Genomic DNA, 27,341 nt, shown 5'->3' with positions numbered 1-27,341 from the left:
CAAACATAACAAATTATAGCCTTTTTACAATGTATCTTCTTCCCTTAATATCTTCTTCAAGCTCTTTCTTTTCAATTCATACTAAATAGCCTACTGATTTAATCATTTCATGCCTATTTAGCACCAAACAATATTAACACTCATCTCCAAAGCAACAATCTTCCCAGTACCCAAGTGACTCCTTAATAATAACATGGATGACTTTACAAATAGATTCTAGAATATTAGGGATAAATTTTAATGTGATTCTATGACCTAAAATATTTAGTGTGTCTACCAAAGTGGATAAATATTTGTCAATAGAGGAGCATAGAGATAATGAAAGAACCAAGGACAAATACAAATAGAAATGTGGGCCAATTTTATCATTTAAGATCTTCTAGATTTTGCCTTTTGTGTGAATTCTCCCTGTCATTAAGTTCTGATGTCCCATTTCATGGAGAAAGATTTAAAATTAAGTAGCCTGGTTATATTCTTTCCTTTCTTCAAAAGTATATTACTTTGGAGTAGTCAACTCATCCTATAACTTTCATAGATTGCACCATTTTATCTTTCCACAACTATTGGGTTACGAATTTCTGTTAATTTATAGAAGTGGCAGCTGGTAGAATTAAGGGCACAAAATGAAATGCTTCCAATGTAGGATTTTATTATTCAGATGATTTTTTTTCTGTTGTCCTATTAGAAGGGTAATATGTGTTCTCACTATGCAGGTTCATTGATTTATGGAAACCATAAAAGTACTACTCATTAAATACTATCTTAGGGCTTTCATTGGTATCCTTATGGTCTGAACCTGCATCTGCAACAGAAATAGTTACAAAAGTGAATGACTGAGAGACAGTGAATCAGATTCTTAATTTACCTACTCGCTGAACTAGAAAACAGGAAAGCAGATTGTTTTTGTTCTAGGTCCTGTCACTAACTAGCTGTATTAACTAAAATGTGTCTTTTTTCCTCTATTTTCTCTGTTACCTCCTTTGTACAAAGAGGAGTTTGGACTTGACGGTCCATTTTCTAGGTCTATAATTCTTTCGTTCTGTTCTTATCATGGATTCATAGATTTAGAGGTAAAAGCGACCTTTCAAACCCAATTTCATCATTTTACACATGAAGTGACTGAGGCACAGAGAGATTAAGTGGCATGCCAAGTGCCACATAGCTAGTGAATGTCGAAGGTAGGCTTTAAATCCAAGTCTTCTTGACTTCAAGTCCAGTACCCTATCCACTATACCATCCGGCCTCAAAATACTTGGTCAAACCTTGATCATTTAAAGAATAGTTCATCTGTTAAAGACATTTTAGCCTCATGTTAAGAATAACATAAATGAACTAAAAGGGTTAAGATAATTTTGAAAGCCCCCAACTCCTAGAGAGTAGATTTATTTCTCTGTGGGATCTGGACCATTGATATTTATGCCTTCAAAGTATTCATTCATGTGCCACTGTCCAGTCAAAATATCCAGTTGATTGGAATTTTTCAGTTTTTATATATGTGTTTTGAACCTGTAGTCAAAGAATAATTCAATATTTCCCACTATTTAAAAAGGCATCCATTCATTCTATCTCTATACATATCTATTTAAATAAAACAGTTACTTTCATAGAGGCAGAATGAAAAGCCTTTTTACATGTACCTACACATTTTTGTCATGTTGATATGAAGATTAGAGTCCAAATATCATTAGTCATTTGGATGCTGTGCAATTCTACAGTAAGAAACTTGCTATATCTTTGGAAAAGGCAAATAGAAGGAATGTAATATTGACTTAGAGTATCTATGATTCCAGGAACATCTTTAACCAACTTATCTGGCTTTTGATCATAGCTGAAGAAATATTTTACCTGAATGACATCGTAGTAGTCACAGGACTTTCTCTGATAGCTAAAACTTGAAGTACTGTCAACGTTTCTACACTTGTAGTAGATTATCATTGTCTGCCATCTAAAAAAAAGTTAGAGTTCATTGCTCATGGACCTGATGTGTTTGCATGGCATGAGCAGCTAAAGGAACATCAAGTGATAGGATCATGGTCTTTGGAGGTGAGTGGCCCCTAGATGTCATGAAGTCAATCTCTTATCTTTGGTAATCAGCATGAAAGTATACTACACTGCATATGGAATCAGCAAACTTTCTGTTAAAGGACCAATACTTAAATGCTTTTTTTGTTTACTTGGCATAAGTAGGTATTCTAAGCAAGAAAAGGAATAGCTTTTTCTTTGTCACATATTAATCTTTATAATTCTTTCATTAAAAATCTAACACATCAGGGAAGATGAGTGAAGGAAGAGTTGACAACCTAAAACAAGAGAATTTGGTTAAAAAATGAGATGTGCAATCAAGATTAGCAAATGTGTCCAAAGAGAAAGGAACACAGAAAAAACTTCTGCAGGAATCTTTAGATGCTGGTGTCAGACAAGGGTTTTCAGGAAAACATGACAGGGGCAATCAAGAGAAAGGATCATGATCTTGGAAGCCAGTTTTGGAAAAGTAGGAAGAAGCAAAAGGTAAGGAGCTGATAGGAAGGAGAATCTGGTTACTATGTTATGTGAGGCCTTGAGGTCATGTCACTGTGAGGTCTACCAAGGTGCCCATTTTATTGCCTGCTGCTCAACTACATTTAGCTCAATTATTGTCGAGCATGGGGAGAGAAAATCTCAAAGATAGTCGAATTCTTAACTCAATTTTATGACATGCTTGGTTATCTGTGTTTTGGAAGTCATAGACATTTAAAGCCCTCTGTCCCAGGGTCACTGTGTGACTCATTTAAGAGGACAGAAATAACAGAAGAGTCCTGTGAATGCCTTGTATGCATTAGCATTTCAAGTACTTTGATATTTATTGACTTATTCTAAAATGAGCATTTTTATCACAACTCTTCAGTGAAATAGGTATGTAGGTAAGACAGATGGAACAACTGTCCTTTAGTTCAGTACTCCCATATTGAAAGAGATGAGATTTTTGATGTTATTGACATGGATTTTCCAACAGTACAGATTGCAACCCACTCATGATTTCTTAACCGGTGTGATTCCTAGCCATGACCTTTGCTAAATCTTCCTCATGGGTTCACTTGACATGTTAAAGATGTTTCTCTTGGTTTCTTGACATTAAATGAGTACTAAATGCAGGTCGTGTCTTTTTTCCAGTGCCATACAGGGTTTCTGACAGCTGTACTTTTTGATGGGAGGAAAAGAAATAATTTGGTTCTGTAACAATTGTAACACCAGTAAATATTGCAATTGGATCTTAAGATCTAGAACCATAGCTGCTTTTTGTTCCTTTAAAGTACACAAAGTTATAGCTTTATGCCTTCATACATATCAGGAAAGGAAAATAATGTTTCTCAGTAGCTATTAAATGAGGTTAGACATAGTACAGCATTCCTTAGAGATATTTGTTCCAGCATAAACGTATCCAAAAGGTACAGAGTCTTTCAAATGTCATTTTAGCAATTCAGAAAAGAAGAAAGGTAGAAATTACACATCTGAAACTTCATAAAAAACTAGTCAGTGTACAGAAACACTTTTCACTGAGCAAAAGGTTCTATTTTTCCTTGACAATGGTTGGATTCTGCCAGAATACTTGAGGAATTAAAAAGCCAGTGAGCTTGTCTTCCTTCAGGACTTTTTATGTAATAATACATTTTTAAACCAAGCAGGAAGGATGCCTGGAAATACGGCTGCAAAAGTGTTGAAGATATTAGCCATACACAGTGGGTACTGAATAGGAAGAACCACCAATATACATTTGGGCCATGCTCCAGAGCTCTTCCTATGCTTCTGCTGCCAATTTCACGTCAGTTAAGAATTTGCATTCATTTTGCCCCCATTTACTTTCAACTCAAGGTACACCTTAGTTGCCCCCCACCAGCCTCCAATGTCCCTGTTCTCCCAGTCAGACTGCTTTAACATACAAAACTCCACACAAGTTTGCTATCTTCTCTGTGATATAGTTTAAAATATTGATTTTTAACAGTCTCTAAATGTGTTCACAAAGGAGGAAAACATTAAGTTACATATCACTGATTTGGAATTGGTAATAATGAAAAAAAGATTCCTCATGAAGTAAATCAAAAAAGAAAATTATTTATAATAAAAGCTAGCATGTATATGACAGCTCCTATGTGCCAGGTACTGTACATGTAATTATTTGATCCTCACAACATTCCTGGGAAGTTGGTACTATTATTATCCCCATTTTATAGTTGAGGAAACTAAGGCAAATAGAGGTTTAACGACTTGCCCAATGTCATAGGGCTAGTAAATATATGAGGCTGGATTTGAATTCAGGTCTTCCCAATTCCAGGCCCAGCACTCTCTCTGCTGTGCCCACCAATCTGACTACTGCAATCATTTCTTTCTAATAAAATGTTTGGGGTTTAACAGAAAGGGGTGATGAAGTCTTAATTATAAAAAATCAAAGGTTTGAAGATGCCTTTGAATTCTGAATGTATCAGTAAGTTTGTCTATGATAAATACTTGTATGGTTATGATCTTATTATGCAATATAGAGAAGTGAGAATTTAAAATGTTTTTTGTTCCATTAGCTTATTTTACCCCTTGTACAGTGTAGCATAGTAGTCAGAGTATAAGTCTTGGAATGAGGAAGGAAGGGGTTTAATTATTGTCTCTAAAATATATTGGCTGTGAGACCCTGGGCAAGTCATTTAATTTCTCTGAACCTCATCTCTAAAACAGGGTTAATAATAGCACCTGGAATGCTATTTTATACATTTGTTCAATATGTATCATTATCAAAAGCAAGCAAACAGCATTTATTTAATTTTCTGATTGTTTACATAATCATTCTGAATTAATGAGATTTAACTATATATTGGCTCTTATCCAAAAGTTAGAATTCTCTTTAAAAATGCAAAAGAAAATATGAGCATGTGATTTAGTAAAAATTTAAAATATAAATAAACATGCCAAATCCTAATAGGAAAAAACCAGCAGTCCATTTTGGCTAGAAAAGAGAATGCATAAAGGAGAATAATTTGAAATAACTCTGAAAATGGAAACAATCAGCGCTTATATGTCTCTTGCATAATAAATATATTTAGAGGTTACCTAGTTGAACTATCTCATTTTTTCAAATGATATGAATGAGGCCGAGAGGCTTGGCCCAAGTAGAATGGCTGATAGTGGCAGAGCCAGGCTCATGATTTGTGATCTCTATCCCACCTTTCCTGCTTGCACAGTGGTGTTCTGTTCAACATAGAAGCACGCTCCAGAATAGCATCACTTTGCTTCCAAAATGGCAGACCTGGCCTAGGACTGACTTTCCAGTAGCTCTCTACTACTACAGCTTCTTTTTAGCTGATCCTCATTAGCTATGGCCCACAGAAATTAGTCAAGGTTAGAAGAACCACATATTTATGGGTTTTTCCAGGTCCCATGCCGAGTTATTTGGAAAGTTAAGCTTGGCTAATCTTTCATGTTGAACCTCTCCATTCCACCACCTGCCAATGCATATATTCAACCCATGTGCAACATTGTGGAAACTTTATTCCAGGAACACAATCCAGATCCAGCAAGCAGAACATTGGTCACTTTTTAAAAGCTAACCTTTCTAAACTTGCTTGTGCAAACACATGGAATTCTGTAAATCAAGCTGCCTCCTAATGAATCAGAACATTAAAAAAATATATAACTAGGACCTTCTCTGCATAGGAATCCAAAAACCTACAGGTTAAAAAAAGAAATAGTTTCACCTAAGTCTCTTAGTTTTCCTGCTGTACCTACAAAGGATCAGAACTACCAGATCTAAAGTATTTTCAACCAGTCATTTTTCTAATAATTTGTGCCAAAATTCTCTAGTGTTTTCACTAAATTTAACCATTCTTTCTTCTCCCTTTACCCTGTCAATTTCTTGTGGATTAAACTTATTTTCATATTTAGATATCCCTTAAAGTATTATCTATTTAACTCTACAATCGTGATTAAGTATCTACTATGTACAGAAATTGTATTAGACACCGAGGATACAAGGGCAAAACCAGGAAAAGGAAAAAAGGAGAAGGGAAAGCCCCTGCCCCAATACCTTAGATATTATTCTTTCATGTTAATATGAGATTGAGATTAGACATCCCAAACATATGAAGCATGTTAATGTACTAACCAGCTAAACATATTTATTAAACTTTTATGAAATCTCTCTTCCTTTTCCTCATTGCAACTTAGGATAATTATATCAACCTAAAGCATTTTTAAGTCGTCACTACAAGCTAAGTACTGAGATTACAAAGACAAAAATGAAACTGCTTGTGTCCCTAAGAATTTATATTCTCTGAAGGAGGGAGACAATATGTGTGAATCTGTGTGTGTGTGTGTGTGAGAGAGAGAGAGAGAGAGAGAGAGAGAGAGAGAGAGAGAGAGAGAGAGAGAGAGAGAGAGAGAGAGAGAGAGAGAGAGAGAGAGAGAGAGAGATTATATAGACAAACACATGCATGTCCATATGCATGCACTAGCTTCTGGTGGGATAAGGAAAGACTTAATGTAGAAAATGGCCCTTGAGCTGAGTCTTGAAGGAAACTAGGGATTAGAAAACCAGAGAGAAGGGAAGCACCCTCTTAGCATTGGAGATAGTCAGTGCAAAAACAAAGAGACCAAAGAAATAGTGTTGTCTACAAACAATATGAAAGCTAATATGGCTAGTGTTGAGTGTTTGAAAGGGAGGAATATATAATAAGGTGTGGAAAGGTAGTGTACTACCAGATTGTAAAGGCTTTTGAAAGCCTAAGAAAGGGGCAGCCAGGTAGCACAGCGAGTAAGACCACCGGCCCCAGAGTCGGGATGACCTGGGATGGAATCTGGGCTCAGATACTTAGCACCCACCCAGAAACACCTGGCCGTGTAACCTTGAGCAAATTACTTAACCCCAATTGCTTAAAAAAGAAAAGAAAGTCTAATGAGGAGAGGAGTTTGGATCCTACAAGTAATAGGGAACTACTGGAATTCATTGAGGAAGAGAGTGACATAAAGCATTGCCTCTGATTTGGCAGCTCAGGGGAGAGTGGATTGGAATGTTGAGAATCTGGAGGCAAGGAGGCCAAATAGGAGGATATTGCATTAGTCCAGGGGAAAGACTATGGACCCCTGAACTTGGGTCGTGAATCTGTGGGTAGAGAAAAAAGCATGACAACTAGAGCTGTTGGGGAGGTCCAATCATCAAGCCCCCAAATCCCCTAGTTTTATAGCTGTAGAAACAGAAGTATGAAAAGGAAAGGTAAAATTTCTTAGCTACTCATTTGAGGAATTAGATATGCTTTACTCTTGTTGACTAAAATACTTTTCTAGTTATTTTTTATAAAACCAACTCTTTGGCAACATTTAGCTTAGATTCTGGCAAACCACAGTTAATATTTCAAGAGATATTTTTTCAGGGCTTGAAAAATGTGAGAATATAATGCCATATTGTTTTCAGTTGGCCAAACTCAGGGCTTGCTTTGTAGTTTCTATTAAATAGGGTCGCCTTTCAGAAAATATTAATATTTTGTCTTTGGGGACAGGGACTGTATTTAATTCTTATTTGTATCTCTTATTTGTACTCATAAAGGCTACTCAATAAATATTTTTTGATTGAATAAATGACTACCAAAGTCAGTCCATAGCTCAGGTACAAATTTAGAATAATTTTAGTGAAAGTATAACAGAAGCTTTTTTAACCTTGTAAATATGCAGTCCATCCTTTTATTCCATGCTGTGTTAACTGGGGATGCCAATATAGCGAGCACATGGTGATACAATGTTGATAAGTAGCACAGTTCATGCATAATGTAGGATTTGAAAACTAGCATATGTGCTGAATTGCATTAGTATTCCGCGGGATGATGCTGCTAATAGACTGCTACTTTGATATCATGAATATGTAATATTTTTGCAAAAATATGACATAACCATCCTTCAGGAGACACATTTTGCATTTTTATTTAGGTTCCTGAAGATAAATGCATTGTGCATTTAACATACATTCAAAAAGAATGGGGGAAATTATAGATGGAAAAAAACCCTTTAATCACCTCTTCCCAGGACTGGAAGAACAATCACTTAAAACATCTATTTTCCATTTGCAGAGCTTGATGCATTTGCCTGTTTTGCTTGAGAGAACCAAACACAAACTACACAAATCACTCCAATAAGAAGATCTGCATAGTACAGGAGGAAAGTCTGACATAAGCCATTTCTTTATTCTCGTTCTAGTTTCCTCTATAAAATGCAAGAGTCGAATTCATGAACTCCAAGGCCCCTTATATCCTCACAACAAGATGTCCTCGTAGAAAATCCATGGAATTGTCATTGTAGGAAAAACTATATTCTGATGTAGTCTGTCAGTATATACTTCGAAAACAAATTATTCTGATTTTATGTAGTTTGTTATTAATATAAACAAAAGTTGTTCAATTAAAAACACTTTCTCATGAGAATATTAATTCATTTACAGATTTTATATTACCTGCTAATTTCAAAATATATTCTTCAATTAAATCGTAAGACCCAGTGAGTCATTCAGATCTATCCTGCTAGCAAAGTTAATCATTGAATATTAATGTGGCCATGTTGCTATCTCTACATTTAATTCATGGGAACTCGAAAGGAAAATTAAACTATTTTCTATCTAAATTGCGAGGTCTTCCAAAATTTTGCTCAAGTAAAACAGATTATATAAGGATAATGGGACTATTATATTAATTCATAAGGTTTTGAGATTGTGTATTATTGAATTTTCTTTCAACTACTCAGAAGAAAGATACATCTTTAGCATCAATACTATAGCTAGGGTGGGAACAATGGAGGCTTTATCTCCAAGATCCTGCATGTTAGAAACCTCACATATTTATTGCCAGTAAGCCTTCTGCCCTGCTTCTCTCTGGGTGGTGTCATTCCCATAAATATCGTCAGGTTCCCAGGGTCTCCTTGAATAAGCTTAGACATCACAGAACATAGGCTGGTGTCCATAGTCTGTTCCCCAAACAGGTCAGTGACATCGTATACCTTCTTGTCCCTCATACAATAGCTACTTCCTCCTTCTTTTTCTGGGTGCCATAGTGAAAAATTATACCTCTATGATAGTATTACTATTGGTAGCCATAGTATTAGCTCTGCATTCTTCCATGGTATAGCTGAAACATAGAATATAATAGTACCAATGGTAACTCTATGCTTCCTAATAGGTTTTTTTTTTTGTATTTTGGGAACAGGAATATTTACCCATTCAAAAGTGTGGTAAATCAACTTCAAATATTATTTTGCACATGCTTTAGATGCCAGTTAGAAAGGAAAATGAAGAGAGAAATTGTTGTGTCTCAATTGCCCAATATTCCACAAAAGTTGGATCAATGTGAACATTAAGCAAATGTCATTTTCTGGGAAACAGTCATGGAAGCAGTAATCTACAAGTTTAAACCTCGATTTGAAGAGTTTAAATAATAGAAGCTAGAATATTCCTTTTTATGTTCAAATATTTGCCAAGTTGGAGAGTTTTCATAATTTTGACAAACCACCCATTGTCACTGTCATTTATGCTTCCATGAATTGGCAATTTTTCTTAAAAGATCATGAGATTAGTATATCAGTTAACATTCTGGACATAAATTTAGATTATAGCAAGGCATTTAGCACCATCTCTTGTGCTATTCTTGCAAATAAGATGGAAATATGGGGGTCCTAAAGCTAGTAGATTTGGAAAGCGAGCAAATGAATAATCATGAAATTGATGCCAGGCACTTTTGACTCTTTTGAACTTCATGAAGGTTTGCAAATATGACATTAAGACCCCATGTTTTATGAGACATTAACATTTTTGCATTCTGCACTGTCCAGGGTTTTCAAACACCTAGTGGTATAGAAAAAATGTAAAACAATAACCCTTTTTAAAATTTTTGACACATCAAAGCAGGAGCAAAGAACTATCCAAAACAATTCCTTTCTCTCTTAGTTATCTTGTGCTATTCTTTTCAAATAGAGAAAAGAGAAAAAAATCCCAAAACCTTCATGTGGAAAGTACTGCTATGTTTTCATATATATCATTTACCCATGTAATTAATTGTAATTAATGATGGTATTGACATTGACCATGCTATTTAAATACATGAAATTTTTGTTGGGTTGTTTAATTTTTTAAGGAAAAAAGCAGCCTTTCTTTCCCTATCCTTTCAAAAGTCTTATAGCTCTTTGAGGCCTTTTTTTTGGTATGTCAGTGAAGTGCTAGACATACAGCTAAAAATGGAAAAATCCTTTAAAGTGAGATACTTCCAGATGTCTATATCTTTGCTATCAGATAGAAACTTGATACATTAGTAATCACCGCAAACAGGAAAACAAATGTTTCCTCTTCCATTAACTCCCTTAACATGGATATCTCATCTCTGTTTATTTTCTTGTCAGTACTGGTTGCCAATTGAGGAAGGCCTCTGTCTTTGATAGTCTGTGCCTAGACTGAGGTCAACAAAAAGGAATCAGTAGACCTTGATCTTTTAGCAAGGTTCCTCCCTCATCCGAGGCACAAATATTGACATTCAGTCAATAGGACAGTCTTTAGATTATCATCAAAGTGAACTAAAGAGAACACCCGAATTCATAATCTTCAGAGAGAGGTCCTACAGTTTACATGCCCATTGGGCTTGCAATTTGTCCAGACTCGTGCAAAGAACCTCTTATGTATGTAAGCATCACTCTAAAGCTCTCCAATGATTTCATGCTCTGATACGTGAGACCATTATATAACTGTTCCTTTCTGTACTGCAGTAACTATGTAAATATGCCCTTGGATATAAGCCAAGGTGGACCTGATTTATACTGAGTTCACATCCATCGTGGACAATGTAGCATGGAACACCAATAAAAATGTGTTTATTTCCAAAGACTCTACAAACACATTGACATTTCTCTTCCCTCAATGTAATAAAGCAGTTAAGTGTATCACTAATGAAATCAAAAGGACATTGCCTGTATCTTCAAACTTCTAGTCTAATGTGCTGTAACTTAGAAAACCTAACCTACTGGAAAATAAATAGAGTGATAGGTAAATTAATAACTATGCTACTTGGCAGGTAAATAGACAAACAAAAAATAAATGAAAACATAAGCCAAGCTGATTAGATTGTTCAAAACAAATGAAATCATCTGCATCATCCAGAGCTGAAATATCTTTTTTTATGTTCATTAGAAAATCCCTTTGCAATCTGTTATTTAAATATAGCTATATTTATCAAGAATTAGGTCAAGTTTAAGGGCTAATATTTCTCTCAGACAGTTATATTAAGTCCACCTTCCCAGAATATCTTATTGCCTTTGAGTTAAATGAGCATTCCAACACTTCTACCTGTCTCACAATTCTCAGTTTCCTGTTTTAAAAATTCATATTTCTACATAAACACATATACAATAGAAATGAAAAGTGTTACACTCTAGATTAAGCATTTTCTAATATCAAGTTCATCATTTTGTATGATGCTAGAAATCATGATTTAAGAAGTTACATTTTCTTAGAAAAAGAAAATACTCTCTTTTTTACCTTTTGTCTTTACAAATATTCAGTCGTGGAATTTTATGGTTTTCTACAAAACAGGATATTTCTCAGCTTCCTAAAAACTCAGACATACTGGTGTGTACAGAATAAACACGAAAACCCAAGACCTTGCTGTCTTCTTTAATTTCACCTTGAATTTTATGATAGCATTGGAATATGTAATATTTTCCTAGAGCATTCTGGTTTAATGGAAAAGGAGGAAGACGGCAACTCATGCACTGTTCATTGCCCAAACCCTTTTCTATTCCATGGCAATAGCTGATTAACCTGGGCCAGACTGAACTTTGAAATTCTTTCCATTCATCCCTTAGGATTACTAATAGGCTCTCAGAAGTAAATGGGAAATCCGCTAAGTATAGGAGTATATCATCTCATAGCTAGAAGGCATCTTAGGCATTAGTAATTAGTTCAAATCCAACTTATTTAATACATGAGGAAAATTAAACCCAGGAAGAAGAAATCAGAGGCTTATAGGGTTTAGTACTGCAGAGGGAATCTGAGAGATCATCTAGGCCAATCCCATCATTTTACCAATGAAGAAACTGAGGCCCAGAGATGTTGAACTACTTGCCCAAGGTCATATATCGAGTACTTTAGAGAACCCAGAGTAGAACTTGGGTATTCTGATTCCCATTCTGCTTTTCATCACTATATGGGCATGTATTTTTCATTTTAGTATGGCATGGATGTATTACAAACTTAATGCACGGTTTGGAGCCTCTTAGAAATGAAAATCATTGGGGTAGCTAGGTGGCACAGGGAATAGAGCACAGGCCCTGGAGTCAGGAGGACCTGAGTTCAAAGCCGGCCTCAGACTTACTAGCCATGGGACCTTGGGCAAGTCACTTAACCCCAATTGCCCTGCCTTTCCCATTCTGAAAAGCAAAAAAAACAAAAACAAAAGAAAGAAAAAAGAAATGAAAATTTTACTTTGCAACAAGCAATAACAAATCAGCAAAGTTCTTTTTAGTACTAGAAATAATTTTAATTAATAGTGTAATTAATCTGCATAAATTGCTTTTGATTTTTCATGCTTTAAGGTTGAGCTTATGTTCACAAAGCAATGGCTATGTAGAAATATGGAGGAATTTTAAGGGAAGATAGGACTATGACTTATCATGCACCAGTAGAGCCCTGTCTCTGCTAAGTAATGATTTGAGTTCAGAAACTGGGTTCCCCCTAGTTAGTTGGATTGGTCCTAGTAACCTGTTTAGTTAAGGTACAATGCTTTCCCCTGGATCCTCAGATATTTGAAGAGGAGTTTATCTAGCTTCCTTTAGGGAAGAGCCAGTCACGTTTAGAACTCTGAAAAGGCAGGACCGTAAGTCCCTAGACTCTTCCTGTTGGAGAGGAGGAGTCTTGGGTGATTTAGTACCTTCACTGTTCATGAAATTCACTGGGGATTAAAAAATTGCTTGATCCAAAAATGAGAGATTCACTGAGTTTTTGCATCTGTTAACAAGATCTCATTTTTTAAAAAAAAGGACATGTTCGTAGCTAGGATAGGTTCCTCATACTTTTAACTGTTAAGAGAGAATCTTGTTATCCATGAGTGGACATGTTTTGGTTATTTTCTGCACGTAAACCATGATCCTAAGAAAGTCATCTTGAGATTTCATTCCTGTGACACCTCATTTTTTCTGATTCTTGTCCTTTAGCCACTTTCAGGGTCAGGAGAAGGAAGAGAAAGGTACTGGTTTGACTATATAAGTATGACAGGCACTAATTTTCTGGAAAACCTAGTATGTAATAGCATATCTTATATAACTGTATGTAAGTACATGAAAGTATGAATATCTCCATTTCTTTATCAGTAAAATGAGAGGGTTGGACTAGATGACCAGTCCATCTCTAAGTCTCTGGCAAGTTATTGTCTGGATGTAGTCAATCTTCTGACACTCATAATTTCAGGACTATCTTAAATTTATGGAATCATTTGTTGGCCCCAGAGGGGATAGAAACCTCAAAATAAATTTTAGATTATATTTATAGAGTCCCACCACATAGCTCTGAAAATGTATTTTGACAAAATTGTTTCTACACAGTTCTTTTCATCCAGTCCCCAACTAATTATGCCATATTTCATGTTTAGCTTTTGTTCCAGATGCTAAGATTTGGGTTTTGGGAAGTAGAGAGAGAAACTGCATGGATATAAGTAGGCTTGTATTGCTGACACCAATTTGCAAGCATAAAGGGAAGATTAATCATGGGGTGTAAGGTCTTCTAGATGTGCAGGGTCCTCTCTGTGCCAGCATGCTGATAAACATGCGTTTGCACATCCCTTTAATTCTGATAAATGCTTCCTAATTACTCTGTGGACAGGAAACATTAGTAAATTGTGCAGTTTCTGGTCTGCCTCATCTCCAAAACCATGACATAAATTCAGCTGGTGGGCTTCTTTGGAAAAGTTGAGCCATTATGACTGACCCAATAGGAAGTCATCAGTCCCCATGGTCTATGTGGACCTAGAGAGGCAGACATACTCTATAACCGCTAGGCTGAAATGAGTGTGTTTTCACCCCTCCACAAACTGTCAGTATCCTACTGATAGTATTTTGAAGCATCTAGGATAACTTGAACCACAGTACCAGAGGTGGGGTTACCTGTAGTACTTGGGGTCCTTCAGGATATAGCCCTAATGCTGTCGTCTACATGAATCTTTTGTAGTTTTCCTGCTATGTGTATTTTTTGTATATTCTTGCATGTACATATGTGTGTCCATGTTGGCTCCCACTTTTCCCTTTTGTCTTTGTATCTTAGGCTTTTAGCATAGTGCTTAGCATATAGAAGTATTTAACACGTGCTCGTTGATTGACCAATTATGTGGACTGCTTCTCTTCTCTGATGAGACAGAGACATATCCAACCAGCAGGGATCCTTCTGGTTTAATGACAATATCTTGCCATCAGATTCCTTCACAGCAGGACATGATCAATTTCCATCCACTCTTAACAGAGATTTTATTGCAAAAATCTCCAGAGAATGGGTTGAGGTGGTAGTGTGGACGAGAGCTTCCTGGACCTAGAAATACACATTATGTCCTTCCTTCTCCCCCACCTTGAAACCTGTGAAGGCTTGGAAAAGGTTAGAGGGAGAATAGAAGTTACATACATAAAGTGAGCACCATCAACTCTGTCTCGTTACTTAAAAGGTGCCAGAATCATCTCTATGCCATCTGTCTTCAGAAGAGCTGGTCAAGAGAATGTTGGATGAACCAGTTTTTTTCATAGCGTTATTTTTATTATTACTTCTTGACAGAAATACTTAGATACATGAATGTAAAAGACACCCGAAGTTTTTGAATTCTTTTTTTAGTCAGATCCAGCTCTGTCTTTCTTGGTACTGAATATTTTTAAATGCAAACCTAGTAAAAGGAGACTTTAACAGATACTCCATGCTTCCTATAAGGTACTTTCCATTTCCCTGACATCCATTTTCAGAAGGCAAAGTATGATGTTATTAAGTGTTGAATATATATAAAGAAACAAAAATCATACAACTGTATTCCATTGCTCAAGAACTTTAAGGAGTATATTTAATTTTCTTAAAAAAACTGGTTAGGCCTGATGGTTCAAGCCAGCAATCCCTGCTATTGGGGAGGTTGAAGCTGGTTGGATGACTTGAGTTCAGGAGTTCTGAGCTGTATAGAGGGGCTAAAGCCAATAAGAGTATCCACTAAATTATGCACCAGTATGGTGAATGCCCAGGAGAAAAAAGCCTGGTGAGTAGGCCAATATCAGAAATGGAGCCAGTCAAAGCTTCCACGCTGATCGGCAGTGGGTTCATAGCTGTAAATGGCCACTGCACTTCCAGACTGAGTGAGATAAGGAGCCTCAACCTCTTAATTTGAAAAAGAAAAACAAGACAGTATTTCCTGATATTGCCCACTTCTCCCTTGGAGTAAGGTTTGTGACCGACTTTTTTTTTTCATGGTGTAACCAAGGTATGCAACATTAAAAGCCAAAATCTAAATTTCAACTTATGCTTAGCTCAATTTACATGACTTTTCAGGACAGCTAATATGATGTGTGGTTACTTTGATATTCTGATGGAAAGTCCAGTGTGACATGTACCTGTCATTTTTTTCCATTTAGACCATCTGAGCATTGAGCTATGTGAAACATTTTAGGAAGGAAATTACCCAAACTGGGCTCCAAGGACAGACTGAGGAATGGAAAAAGCAAATTTGCATGTCATCTGCAAATAGAGGTGGTAGTTGAACCAGTAAGATGAGAAGAAATCACTCCAGGATCTTAGCATGCAGAAGTATCCACCCCTGTGTTCTCATAGGGTTCTGGGACCCTATGAGAGGAGAAAGATGAGAACAGGACAATTAGAATGGTGTTGTCTTGGACTGAGTACCTCTTCTCTGTAACCACATCAGAAAAGATTTGAAAAGTCATAGGATAAGTGGAAAGGATTTTTTTTTTGCCTTTCTGGCCCCAAAGGTCAACTCCAACTACCCCTTGTACATTTTTCCTCTCCTCATCTCTTACATCTTTAAGGAATAGTCTTTGGATTGGTGTTCTAATCTAGGAGCTTCAAGTCTATACCCACAGTTTGTCACTATCAAACAGCAACAAATAGAACCTCAGGAAAGTAGAAAAGCTTCAAAATTTCCTCAGAGAGAAGCAGAGTTTTGTTCTTTGGTTTTGAAAAGGGAAGGAGAATATATAGATTGGCTTCTTCTCTAGCAGAATGAAGAACTAAAGATGAGAAAACAATTGCCTACAGTCAAGTTCAGATAATCGATGTATTTTAACTTCCTGAAGTGGGGAAGGAATGGAGGTTTCTCTCCCTTTCCCCAATTTCAAAATCTTACTTGACTGATAGACATTCTAATTGTTTTTTTTTGGGGGGGGGCGTTGTAGAGGAGGATTGAGTGAAAGAAATAATACATTTGTTTGTCCCTACAATTGGTGGGCAGATAGGTGACATGGTAGATAGTGCACCAGCACCAGGGTTGGATTCAGGAAGACTCATCTTCCTGAGTTCAAATCCAGCCTCAGACATTTCCTAGCAGTGTGACCCTGGGCAAGTTGCTGTTGCCTCAGTTACCTCATCTGTAAAATGAGCTGGAGAAGGAAATGGCAAAGCATTCCAGTATCTTCCCCAAGAAAATCCTAAATGTCGTCAGAAAGAGTTGGACCCAACTGAAAATGGCTAAACAACAACAAAAAGGGAAAAATTTGCTGGTATGTTTGATAGCAAATTGATAATTTTCTTGCCATTTCACTAATTAAGCCCATTTAGTAGCCCATTTGAGTAGCACTGACAAATTATAATGATGTCCTAGTTGGACAACTTCAAAACAATCTATATTTCCATAACTTTAAACCTTTACCCACTCAGACTGCTATTTCTACTTGATGCAATGGGCATTAGAATGCTGCAGTATTATGTAGGTGGTAGAAGACAGCTCAGACAGCCATCAGACTGGTGACAGTTGACAGAGTATGTTTAAATCAGATGTTTAAAGTATGCATGGAAAATGTAACTCTAAGAGACTTGGGAAAAATAAAAACTTCTAAAAGCTGAGAATACACATGGCCCTCTCTTGGGATTTGATTGGGAATCTCCTTCTGTAACATAGTCTTTTTTTAAAGCTTTACACAAACATAATTTTTTATTCTTAAAGCTCCTTCATAGCTAATTCATGAGTTATTTCTCTTCTCGCTAAGAACCCTGGATGTGATCTCTGTCACCTTAAATAGCACTGTCAAACTACACTTAATGTTCTTTAGAAAAACTCACTTAATATTGTATTCCCAGAGACTTAGGCATTTTTAAAAGGAAGTAAAAAGAAAACACCTTAGAATCCTAGAATATAATGTTAGAGATGAAGTGATTCTTGAAGCTGACCTAGTCCAGTGTCCTCAGTTTACCTACATGAGGAAGCTGAAGCTTCAAGAGATAACATGAGATAGTAGTTGGTGGCAGAGCTAGAGTGAAAACTGGGGTTCCTTCTGTCCTTATCTTTCAAATCCTGTTGCCTTCCCTGTTTCTCTCTCTTTATAGACACATGGGCAGTTAAAGTATTTTATTCTTTGTGTTACAATTCCAAATTGCTTTTATCATTTCAGTGTATCATTGTTGCTGTTGTTCAGTCATTTTCAGTTGTGTCTGATTCTTCTTGACCCCATTTGGGGTTTTCTTGGGAAAGATACTAGATTAGTTTTCCATTTCCTTCTCCAGCTCATCTTACAGATGAGGAAAGTGAAACAAACAGGGTGAAGTGACTTGCCCAGGGTCATACAGCTAGGAAGTGGCTGAGGCTGAATTTGAGCTCATGTCTTCCTGATTCCAGACCTGGTACTCTATCCACTGCACCACCCAGCTGCCTTCTATCAGTGTATATGAATAAGCCAATATGATTTTTGTAATGGGAATGTAAATTTTAAAGATCTTCCCTGCCCCTAGGCTAAAGTGCACCTGGAGCCTGGGGAGGGAGGCTTGTTTTTCAGTAGATACTTTTTTATTGGCCAGTGGGTCAATAAGGTTGCTACATTCTCTGAGTCAGGAGAAGGCTATATAAGCCCTGATGTGCAGCTTTGTTTTGGGGCTCACTTTGAGAAGTGTTCTGTGATTTGATCAGATGAGACTCTGGGAAGCCATTGTTGAGAGTCCCCTGGTTTTGAAAAACCCAGATGTTGATTTGGTATGTTTGTAATGGTTGGACAGTTTGGAAATCTGTCTACTTGATCTGTTTCTCTGTCTTGATAATTCTGTCTGTATACTCTGAAGTTCAGGGTGCTTGCTTTTTTCCCCTGACTAGGTAAATGATACATATTTCACTGGTTAAAGTAAGCTTGTTAACCCATTTTGAGTTGCTTTCCTTTAACAAAGCAGATCTAAGAACCTGTGTTGGCAGCCACCCTAGGGATGCTGGGGTGCTTACTGCTACAATTGTCTTGTTATTTCTCTAGAAACTTTGCTTGTCATGTCTACTAACCACTTAATTGAGTACAATTGAGCTCTGCATTTTTATAAGGTTCATGGTGGTTGTTTGAGTTTGTTTAAGAAGCTCCAAAATGTCCAAGGCCTTAGTGGAGAGTGTAGAGGATTTCGTTTGCTTCAACGTTGAGGGATTAGAGGAAAACACTCAATGGATTCCCATTTTCTTTTTCTCTGGCTATTTTCCTTCTCACTTGACACAGGAAAAAATGAGGAGGCCACAGTGGAAATTCAAAGTTAGGTAACAGAAGCATAATTCAGGTTTTGCATCTGCTTTTGTCTGCTTCTTTTTGAAGGCTCCCTTGGTATGTCTAGCTTTTCCTTTAAAAATATGGTCTCTAGCTCTCTGGTAAATACTGATCACAGTAGACTTCCCAGGATTCTTTTGGTAAACCAACATTCTCCTTCCCCTTCTCTAAGCCCAGTTTTCCTATGAAGCTAATGGTTTACTTCCTTCCCCAACAATCATTGCTCTTCTTTCTGTTGGAGGCCCAAATCATTGTCTATCTGCAGTTCTTGTCCCAAATATAATGTCTGAAAGATTAAGTGAGTGGGTTGGCCATATTATAATCAGGTCAACAGGCATTTTTCATCCTTTAGTATTTCTTGTATGAATTGTTAGATTGACCTCATTTTTAAATGATAGTGGATCTCATGGAGGAGGAGCTGTCATGTTCTGGGGCTTGATGTGATCAGTACAATATCAACTGCAAACAAAACCACCTAGCGGACTCCATCATCTATTGAAGAACCCCTTTGCCATTTGTTTATTTCAGAAGACAGCCACCATGACAGTGGTGTTAAACATATATAAACAAGCATTAATCTTAGAGCAAAATAACATGCTCAAAATTAAAACAGGAAGTAAATGGTCAGAAGTGGGATTTGAAACCAGGTCTTCTGATACCTGAACCAATACGCTTTCTATTTTACTAGGTATATAAATAAATCAGACCCATAAAGATTTTTTAAGATGAAGAAGTAGGTACACGAATTACTAGGTAATGATCTTCTCTCAATGGACATTTTTTTTGGGGGGGGTGTAATTATATCATCATTGACTTGCCCTATTCCATCTGTTTCTCCTCCTCCCTGAGATATCTTTATAAGCAATTGTTTTATAAACAATTACTCCATTATTTAGAGGTAGTTCACACATTTCCTTGTCGTGTCCTTGGTCAGATCTAGCTGCTATTTCTAACTTTATCTTCATTAGTGCCATTTCTACTTCTTGTGGCATTTTGGGGCCTGAGGTTTTAAAGTCCAAATGTAGGAGCTCTTCTGTCGTTAATGATGAAAACGATTATAAAAACCTTGACAAATGCATTGTTTTTAATAACTGCTATTGTTTAAGGTCCATCTCTAAATGTAGTTGGCATATGTGGTTTAACTGAGGCTCATGCTGAGTTTTCTTTAGAAATTTCTCTTTCATTTTTATTGTGTCTTGCTGTTTTATAAAACTGGTTTTTCTCCTTTCCTTCCAATGGTCTTCTCTGTAGTGTTCTACAGATTTGTTTGAGCTCTCACCTGGTGTTACCCTTGGATGCCATCTCTGTCTGTTTAACAGAGTTTAACCATTTGTTGGCTAATGTGATTTCTTGACTCTTTTAACCACTTGTGGCAACTGCTTTTTGTCAGTTAATTTTTTTCACACATACCCATCCCTTAGGAAATAGAAGGACACAAGTGTTAGGAAAACAGACCAGTATCAAAGTGATGTCATTAAAGTTTCAAACACATTGTTTTCTTGTTTAATAAGATAAAATTGTCACAGAAGCAAAAAATAAGGGAAATATAAAACTGAAATGACTCAGGTGGAATTAATTGAAAAAAGCATAAATGAAAACATGTAATTATCTGTTTATGGGTTCCCAAGTCTTACCAAATTTTATACTGATTAGTCTACTTGTTTTCCTTCTATCAGTATTTTCAATTTTTGTTGCTGTTTTCTTTTTAGTATGTAGCTAAACAGAATGTTTTTTTTTTATTTTCCACCTCCAAAAGGCTGTACATGAGCTCGGGATAACTGATGCTGCTTTAAAGGATCCCAATATAATCACTATCCGGACTTACCCTCTGGTAAGCAAACAAAGAATTCTAAAAACTTTTGTCTGTTGTTTTCTTTCCTAGAAACCTTTAGAGAACTTTCATATGAGATTCTAAATATGTAGTTCTCATTGTGCACGTGGGAAGTCCCTCAAATTTCCTGTGGGCCCATCTTTTCTATTATTTCATTACTTATAGTATGCCATCCTCTATACAGATAGAGATCAAATGAGTAATATTGCTCTACTGGGTGCCATTTCACAAGAAATGGTAAGATCATTAATAGATTTTAACCAACTTTCATTGTAAAGTCTGCAAGCCCCATTGTAACATCATTCAACCCATAGAACCCATTTATGACATTGTAGCATCAATTAATGACTTTAAGTGAGAGTGTGCTTTGTATAATAATCTTTGGTGTGAAGAAATGTGATTATACTAGTGCTTATTAGTGTCTCACGGGAAGCAATCCCATTAGTCCCTTAGACCATTTGATTCTGGGGAGATGGCTCTTTTGTCTTAAAGTGAAAGGCAGGACAGGGTGAAATATGTACTGAGTCTTTGGTCCACTGAAATGGTCTGAGGAGGGTGAGGTCAAGGAGAAATTTAAGACAAAGTTGGTTTTTGTATCCTCATATCTAATAAGGAACCCATGTTTCCATATTGCTTTCTGACAAGAGCTCTACAATTTGACACCTCACCTTCCTTGGGCAGTACTGTTGTCCTCTGAAATGATGCCAACCCCATAAAATCTATACCATTAGGGCAGCCTCCAGATATGGATAAGTCCTGGGGTTTCATTGGTTTAGGGAACTCTTGAGGGAAACTCACTCTACCAATATAAACACTTTCTTGTCTTGAAGAGTGCCTTGAGCACTGAGGTAGCCCTTAAAACTAGGTATTCTTAGCTTTAAGCCTTGCTCCTTATTCCTTAGGCTACATAACTTCTCTTTACAAGGGGAATGTCCATGGCCAAGTATCATCTAGAGCTCCTTTACCTACTGAGTTAGCCTGATCTTGAAAATGATCGTTGGCATCATAGCACAATAGCGATCAAAGATAAAAGCAATGTAATAGCTATCCTGGACACAATGCAGAGTAATACAAGTCACTATAAAGTGTTACTGATGTATTTGTATATTGCAAATACACATTTATTGAGCTACATTTTTTCCAAGCCATTGCTGATCATCTTTGCTGTTAACTAACAACAAAATATACTTTTCCATTTTTTTTCTTAAAAAGCATTTGATGCCAGCGACTAGACCACGTACTCCACTGAGAGAGCCATCTATTCAGGAGACAGCTGTGGACATCTGGACTTCTGCTCAGGTATGGAAAAGAATTAATAGAGGAGGAATATTCACTATATATGCTATAATGACTTCTTGCCAAGGTTATTTGTATTTCAAAAGGATATCTTATTAGTGGAAGAAATAGATATTTTAATGATGGAATTTAGGTCAATATTTTTGGGGATTCTTGGCATCTTTTATCTCATACAATAGAGATACCTACCTACTTTACCCACATGTAAGTCAGGTCCTGGGTCAGTGGACTGAAAATGCTGGAGAATGACTCTTCAAAGAAATGCTTTGATCTATAGTCCAGATTACTTTGAACTTTATTTCTCGAATCTCATTCCAAGTAGATCTACTGTTTATAGCAGGCTGAATTCAGTTCAATCAAATTTTGATTAATGAAGGTGGGCACCCATCTAAATAAGTAACAATTTCAAATGACAGTTTATAAAGCAATACAGTTTTATTAGTTTCAAGTATAAAGCACAACTCAAACCAGGCTAGTCATGTCCTTTCTTTCATTTAACCTATAGCTTTATCCTAGATCTTAGGAAACACTTTAAAAGAGACCTTTTAAAAGATCTCTGGTCTCCGTTCTCTGTTACTAGTTAGCTCAGTTGAATAGACTCACTAGTTAATGAAGCAAAGTTTTGACTCCCTTTGAGAGTCTAGTCAATTTTGCTCTTTTATAAACACAGACTGCATTTCTAAACCCTAGCTAGTTACTTGGAAATGTATGCCATTGGTTACAGGAGGGCTCAAGAAAGAGTAAATGAATGAACGCACATCACTATGACTACTGGGCAACTAGGTAGCAAAGTGGATAGAGTGCCGGGCCAGAGTCAGGAAGATTTTGAGTTTAAATTTAGCTTCACTGAATAGCTATGTGATGCTGGGTAAGTTGTTTAACCTCTGTTTGCCTCAGTTTCCTCATCTGTAAAATGCAGGTCAAAATAATAGCATCTGCCTTCCAGAGTTGTTGTAAGGACCGAATGAGATGATAATTGTAAAGCACTTAGCACAGTGCCTGGCATATAGAAAATGCCATATGAATGTTAGTTACTATGAATATATTACTAAAAAGTAACTCAAAGTCCTTGTGCTCATAAGAGTTGTTAGTAGTACGCTATTTATATATTATTATTTCAATAGATACTCTTGAAGTATGTGAAGGGGCTTTGTCTTCTTAAGTATTTTTAAGTATTCCGTGTAGAACATTTTTGTAATATGACATTATTCGTTTAAGAAAAAAGGACTTGCTAAGTAAAATTAGATTTCAGAAGAGCCTTTTTCCAAAAGATCAAAATGTTGAATTACTGGATTCTCAGTTAATTAAGTTTTACTGAACTCCCCATACTCAGACATTTTTACTTACGGGTCATTTCTGATTCAGGAGCCAAGAAAAATCATTAGGGATCTGTCCTGAGGTGTGAACAAACTAACCCTTTCAACTAAATCAATATCCACAAAGGCCTCTCAGAAAATTACAGACAGATTCCTGACATACAAGACTCTCTTGAAGTAATGAGAACAATTGCTTTCAAGAAAGCCTCATGATGTCAGCCTATTTCTCTCAAGGTCTAGTAGTTTGACCTATCCAAGTAAAATCCTGCTCTCTTGGATTGATAAATAGCAGTAGATTAGTTCCATGGATTCAAAAATACCTCAGGGATGAAAATATTTAATCCTGATGATTCATGTAAGATATACCATCTGCTCGATTGAGTTCTGACAAATTAGATTATTTTTCATATTCCTTTACCTATATTAGATCAGATCTAGAAACAGAAGCCTTTTGTCTCTTCTTAGGTGGTTTCTGCCTGAGATCCCTTTGCTTATTCATTTTTCCCAGCAACTGGAATTTTTTGTTGTCTATGAACTCTTTCCTAATCTAAGTTATGCCCTAGTGTATAATTGTAGAGCTTAGGAGACACCCTGTTGTAATGCTACTTTGCACAGGTATGAAAAAAAGAAGTTTTTGACTAAATATTTGTCATATACTATACTACCTCTACAGAATTAAATGTATCTTCCTTTTCTGCAAGTTACTTTTGAAGTTAGTGCTAGGTTATTCAGAAAATATCTCATTAACTATGTATCAAAAGATCCATTTTGGTTATGAAAACAACACAGACTAGGCAAAATTGCTGATATGATGAAGGTTTCTGAATATTTTATTAGCTTTCAATTTTCCTATGAACATATTTGAGTCCATTCCTAACTCTTGATATTTAGAGAAAAGTAATGAGCCAAGTTATAGGGAGGGGTTTGGGGATTTGTATGAGCAGTGATAGAAATGGTGGCCCCATAGATTTCCAAGATATCTGTTTAACTGTATGGAAATACAGTGGAGAAAATGAAAGCATAGGTCAGCTGTTCTTTGAGTGGAGAAAATCAATACAAATGTGTCCATTTCCTTAGAGAAAGATCAGCAATTTTGCTAAGATCCTTAGAAAATGTTTTAGTAGTACAACTGGAAATAAAAAAAAAAAATGGGAGTTCCAAGTCAGTTTTTATTATCAGTATGAATTTCATCAACCAAAGAAGATAAATTAGATCTCCCAGATCTAATTTCCATAGCACAAGGGTCAGGAAACACATAATCATTCACTAGAGCTAACACTCCCACATCTGTACAGTAACAAGAGAACATGCAGATGTGGTAAAAATGGCAGGTTGGCCCATTTTATACATGCTACCTAATGTGAATTGCTGTGCATTTTTTTATTGCATGAAGAATGTAGCATTCTATGATGGCTTTGCCACTATTAGCTTTCCATGCTTGGCCAAATTCAGGGTCCCAGAAATCAAAGTCCAGAGACCATATGGATGTCAACGACAACACATGTATTACCAGAAATCCATTGCTTAAAGGTGGAGGGCGCCCTCAAGAAAGGTCTGATTCCCCCATATATAGTGGTGGTTTCAGGAGGGACAGCCAAGATCTCTTTATGCAAATTTATGTGGACTAGCATTTCCTTTTAGGCAAGTCTCTCTCCACACTGGGGAAACCCTTGAGGGTGTTTACCTGAATGTGAATGCAGTGTATAGTCTCTCCTTACTAGACAAAAATAAGGCAGAGTTTCATACACATATCCTTAATATTGGAACCAAATATTTCGAGAACTCCTACCTAAGGGTACAGACTCCCACAGAGCTAAGGGTAGAGTTAAGGTAGAGTGAAGGGTATCTCTTTCCTAAGGGAAGCATATATCAGAATCCTATGAGGTTCGCTTATCTCTCTAACATTCCAGAAAGAATGTGTGGAGACATCTAAGGGCTTTAAATAATACCCAAATTAGCCATAAAAGCAGTGGGATCCCAAAAAAGCATATTCCCCAATAGAACTGTTCTCTTTTCTTTATATAATAACTTTTTTCCACTGCTACATTCCAAAACATTGATGTGGTCACCGAGCAGAATCATACTGTGCCAGAAGCATTAAAATAAGGCGGAAATTGGCGACTTGGGGTCTTGTCTTTTTCCACTTTCCCACAACCTAACCTACACCTCCATGATAATACCCCTATGAAACTCCGAATCTGAGTACAGGAAAAATCATAGTTATTGAGGATATTCATCAATTATTCATGTCTACAATACTTACGTGGGCATCTGTGGTTCGGGATTGTGTTTTGTTGCAATGAGAAGTAAAGAGCATATGATACAAATTAATGGACAATTCCTAGACTTTAGTGCCATGTGAGTTTCTTTTAAAATAAGAAATATCCCAGGAAGCTCTGCGAAGTCTAGACTTAAAGAAAAATTGTTTTCATGCAATACAGGACCATTGTAATTTACTGAGTAGGGGAGTGCATGGTCACACCTTCACTTTGGGAAAATGACTTTGGCAATTGTGTGGAAGATGAATTATAGTGGTCAGAGACAAGGCAAGGAGACCCATTAGAAGGTCTTTGCTAGAGTCCAGGTGAGAGGTGATTTGGGCCTCAATTAAGATGGTGGCTGGGAGTGGTAAAAAGGAATAGATGTGAGAGATACTGTGGAAGTAGAAGCAGCAAGATTTGATAACTGAATTTGACTTGTGGGGACTAGAAGGATGGTGATATCCTCCACAGGAACAGAAGAGTAGGAGGGAATGTGGGAAGAAAGATAATGAATTCTGCTTTGGATCCGTTTAGTGTGGGATGTGTCCAGGTCACCTAGATTGAAATATTCAATAGGCAGTTGATGATTTGGGATAGAACTTCCAGGCAATGATTGAGCAGAATATATAGACCTTGAAGTCATCTGCAATTGGGGATATGTTATGGCCCATGAACCAGCAATGGAAATTTAGGAGTAGTCAGAGTGTAGGAGAAGAATCAGGCAAGAATATTGCACAAAAACCCACAGAAGAGAAAGGAGGAAAGGAGATTCAATAAAATCTGACTATAAAACCGGCAAGGAAGGGTAGATATCTGTGATAAAATATAATTAAACCTCACACAGTTCAAACCAAACCAAACATTCTAGAATATTAGAATAGTAGCAAACAACATGATTGATTCAGTGTTTTGATTTAAAAGATGGTAGTGTAGCACTTTCAATCATAATATCTTATATCTTCTCTCCCCCTTCCCCTTAAGAAATTCACAGTTTGACTAATCATATTTTTTTACCAAATAAATAAACTTTTGAAATTTTAAGTGAGTCCCAGTTGCCAACAGAGGGACTTGCAACACTGTAAGACTGCTTGTGAATAAAGCAAGCCTAAGCAGAGGTTGACCGCACAGGTTAAGGCCCAGAATTGAAACCTCTGCTCACCAGCGAAGGATGAAGATATTGAGGTAACTGGAGAAACCACCCTCTTTTGATTGCATGAAGCAACGTGCAAATGTCCTTAAGCAGCATTTTGAATTTCTACACATGCATGTCCACTCAATGCAACCATCTCTAGTAGGATTTCTCTTTAGCAATAGTGGTTTCTCAATAATATTCCTCAGGTAAAAGAAACCACATGATTACTTCCAAAGAATTGATGACCATTAATTTCCTCCAGCTGCCAGCCTCAGTCTTCCCATCAGATGGTATCCTGGGAAATGCTTTTAAGTACCACAGTTACATCCAGAGACAAGTCCCATTCTGTGCTTCATAATTTATGCCTCTAAAAGTGCTGAGCACTTAACTTTTCATTGAAATAGCAGGATGTGGTTTGTGTTATGCTTTCACTGTGTGATATGGAAAAGCCTGTGTTTTATGAAAATGTGAGCTGACTGTTACCTAGAAGAAAGTTTAGATCCGATTTTCCAAAGCTTCAGTGGGACAGTCTTTGGTGTAGATATCTTTGGAGATCCTTTGGGGACAGAAGATACTGGGTATGGGGAAGACAGAGGGAAGTGAGAATGTTGAGTAGCTAGGCATGGTGACATATTGCCATAATCAAGGCAAAACCTTTTAAGTAACCAGGTAATAATAGTTTTCATGGGGGAGCTAAGTGCATCCCAGGGAATATTTTCCCTGATCAAAGAGTGTTACTGGTAGCCACAGGGACTTCTGTGTTGGTTAAC

The 27,341-nt window shown here is 36.7% G+C and overlaps 1 protein-coding gene across 7 annotated transcripts in view; it reads left to right on the top strand.

The window, feature by feature from the left end:
* LOC138177479 (protocadherin-11 X-linked-like) overlaps positions 1-27,341 on the top strand; it is a 482,211-nt gene that overhangs the window by 225,711 nt on the left and 229,159 nt on the right. For all 7 annotated transcript variants that reach the window (XM_069108666.1, XM_069108660.1, XM_069108664.1 and 4 more), the window contains 2 exons: positions 20,492-20,566; positions 21,779-21,865. In XM_069108666.1, the coding sequence (XP_068964767.1) occupies positions 20,492-20,566; positions 21,779-21,865 (162 nt within the window). The remainder of the gene's footprint in view (positions 1-20,491; positions 20,567-21,778; positions 21,866-27,341) is intronic.

Source organism: Petaurus breviceps, unplaced genomic scaffold (genome assembly GCF_028583685.1).
Source record: "Petaurus breviceps papuanus isolate PSGF00001 unplaced genomic scaffold, PetGlider_PUasm1.0 90417, whole genome shotgun sequence".
Taxonomy (NCBI): domain Eukaryota; kingdom Metazoa; phylum Chordata; class Mammalia; order Diprotodontia; family Petauridae; genus Petaurus; species Petaurus breviceps.
This window is presented reverse-complemented; position numbering and strand designations above follow the sequence as displayed.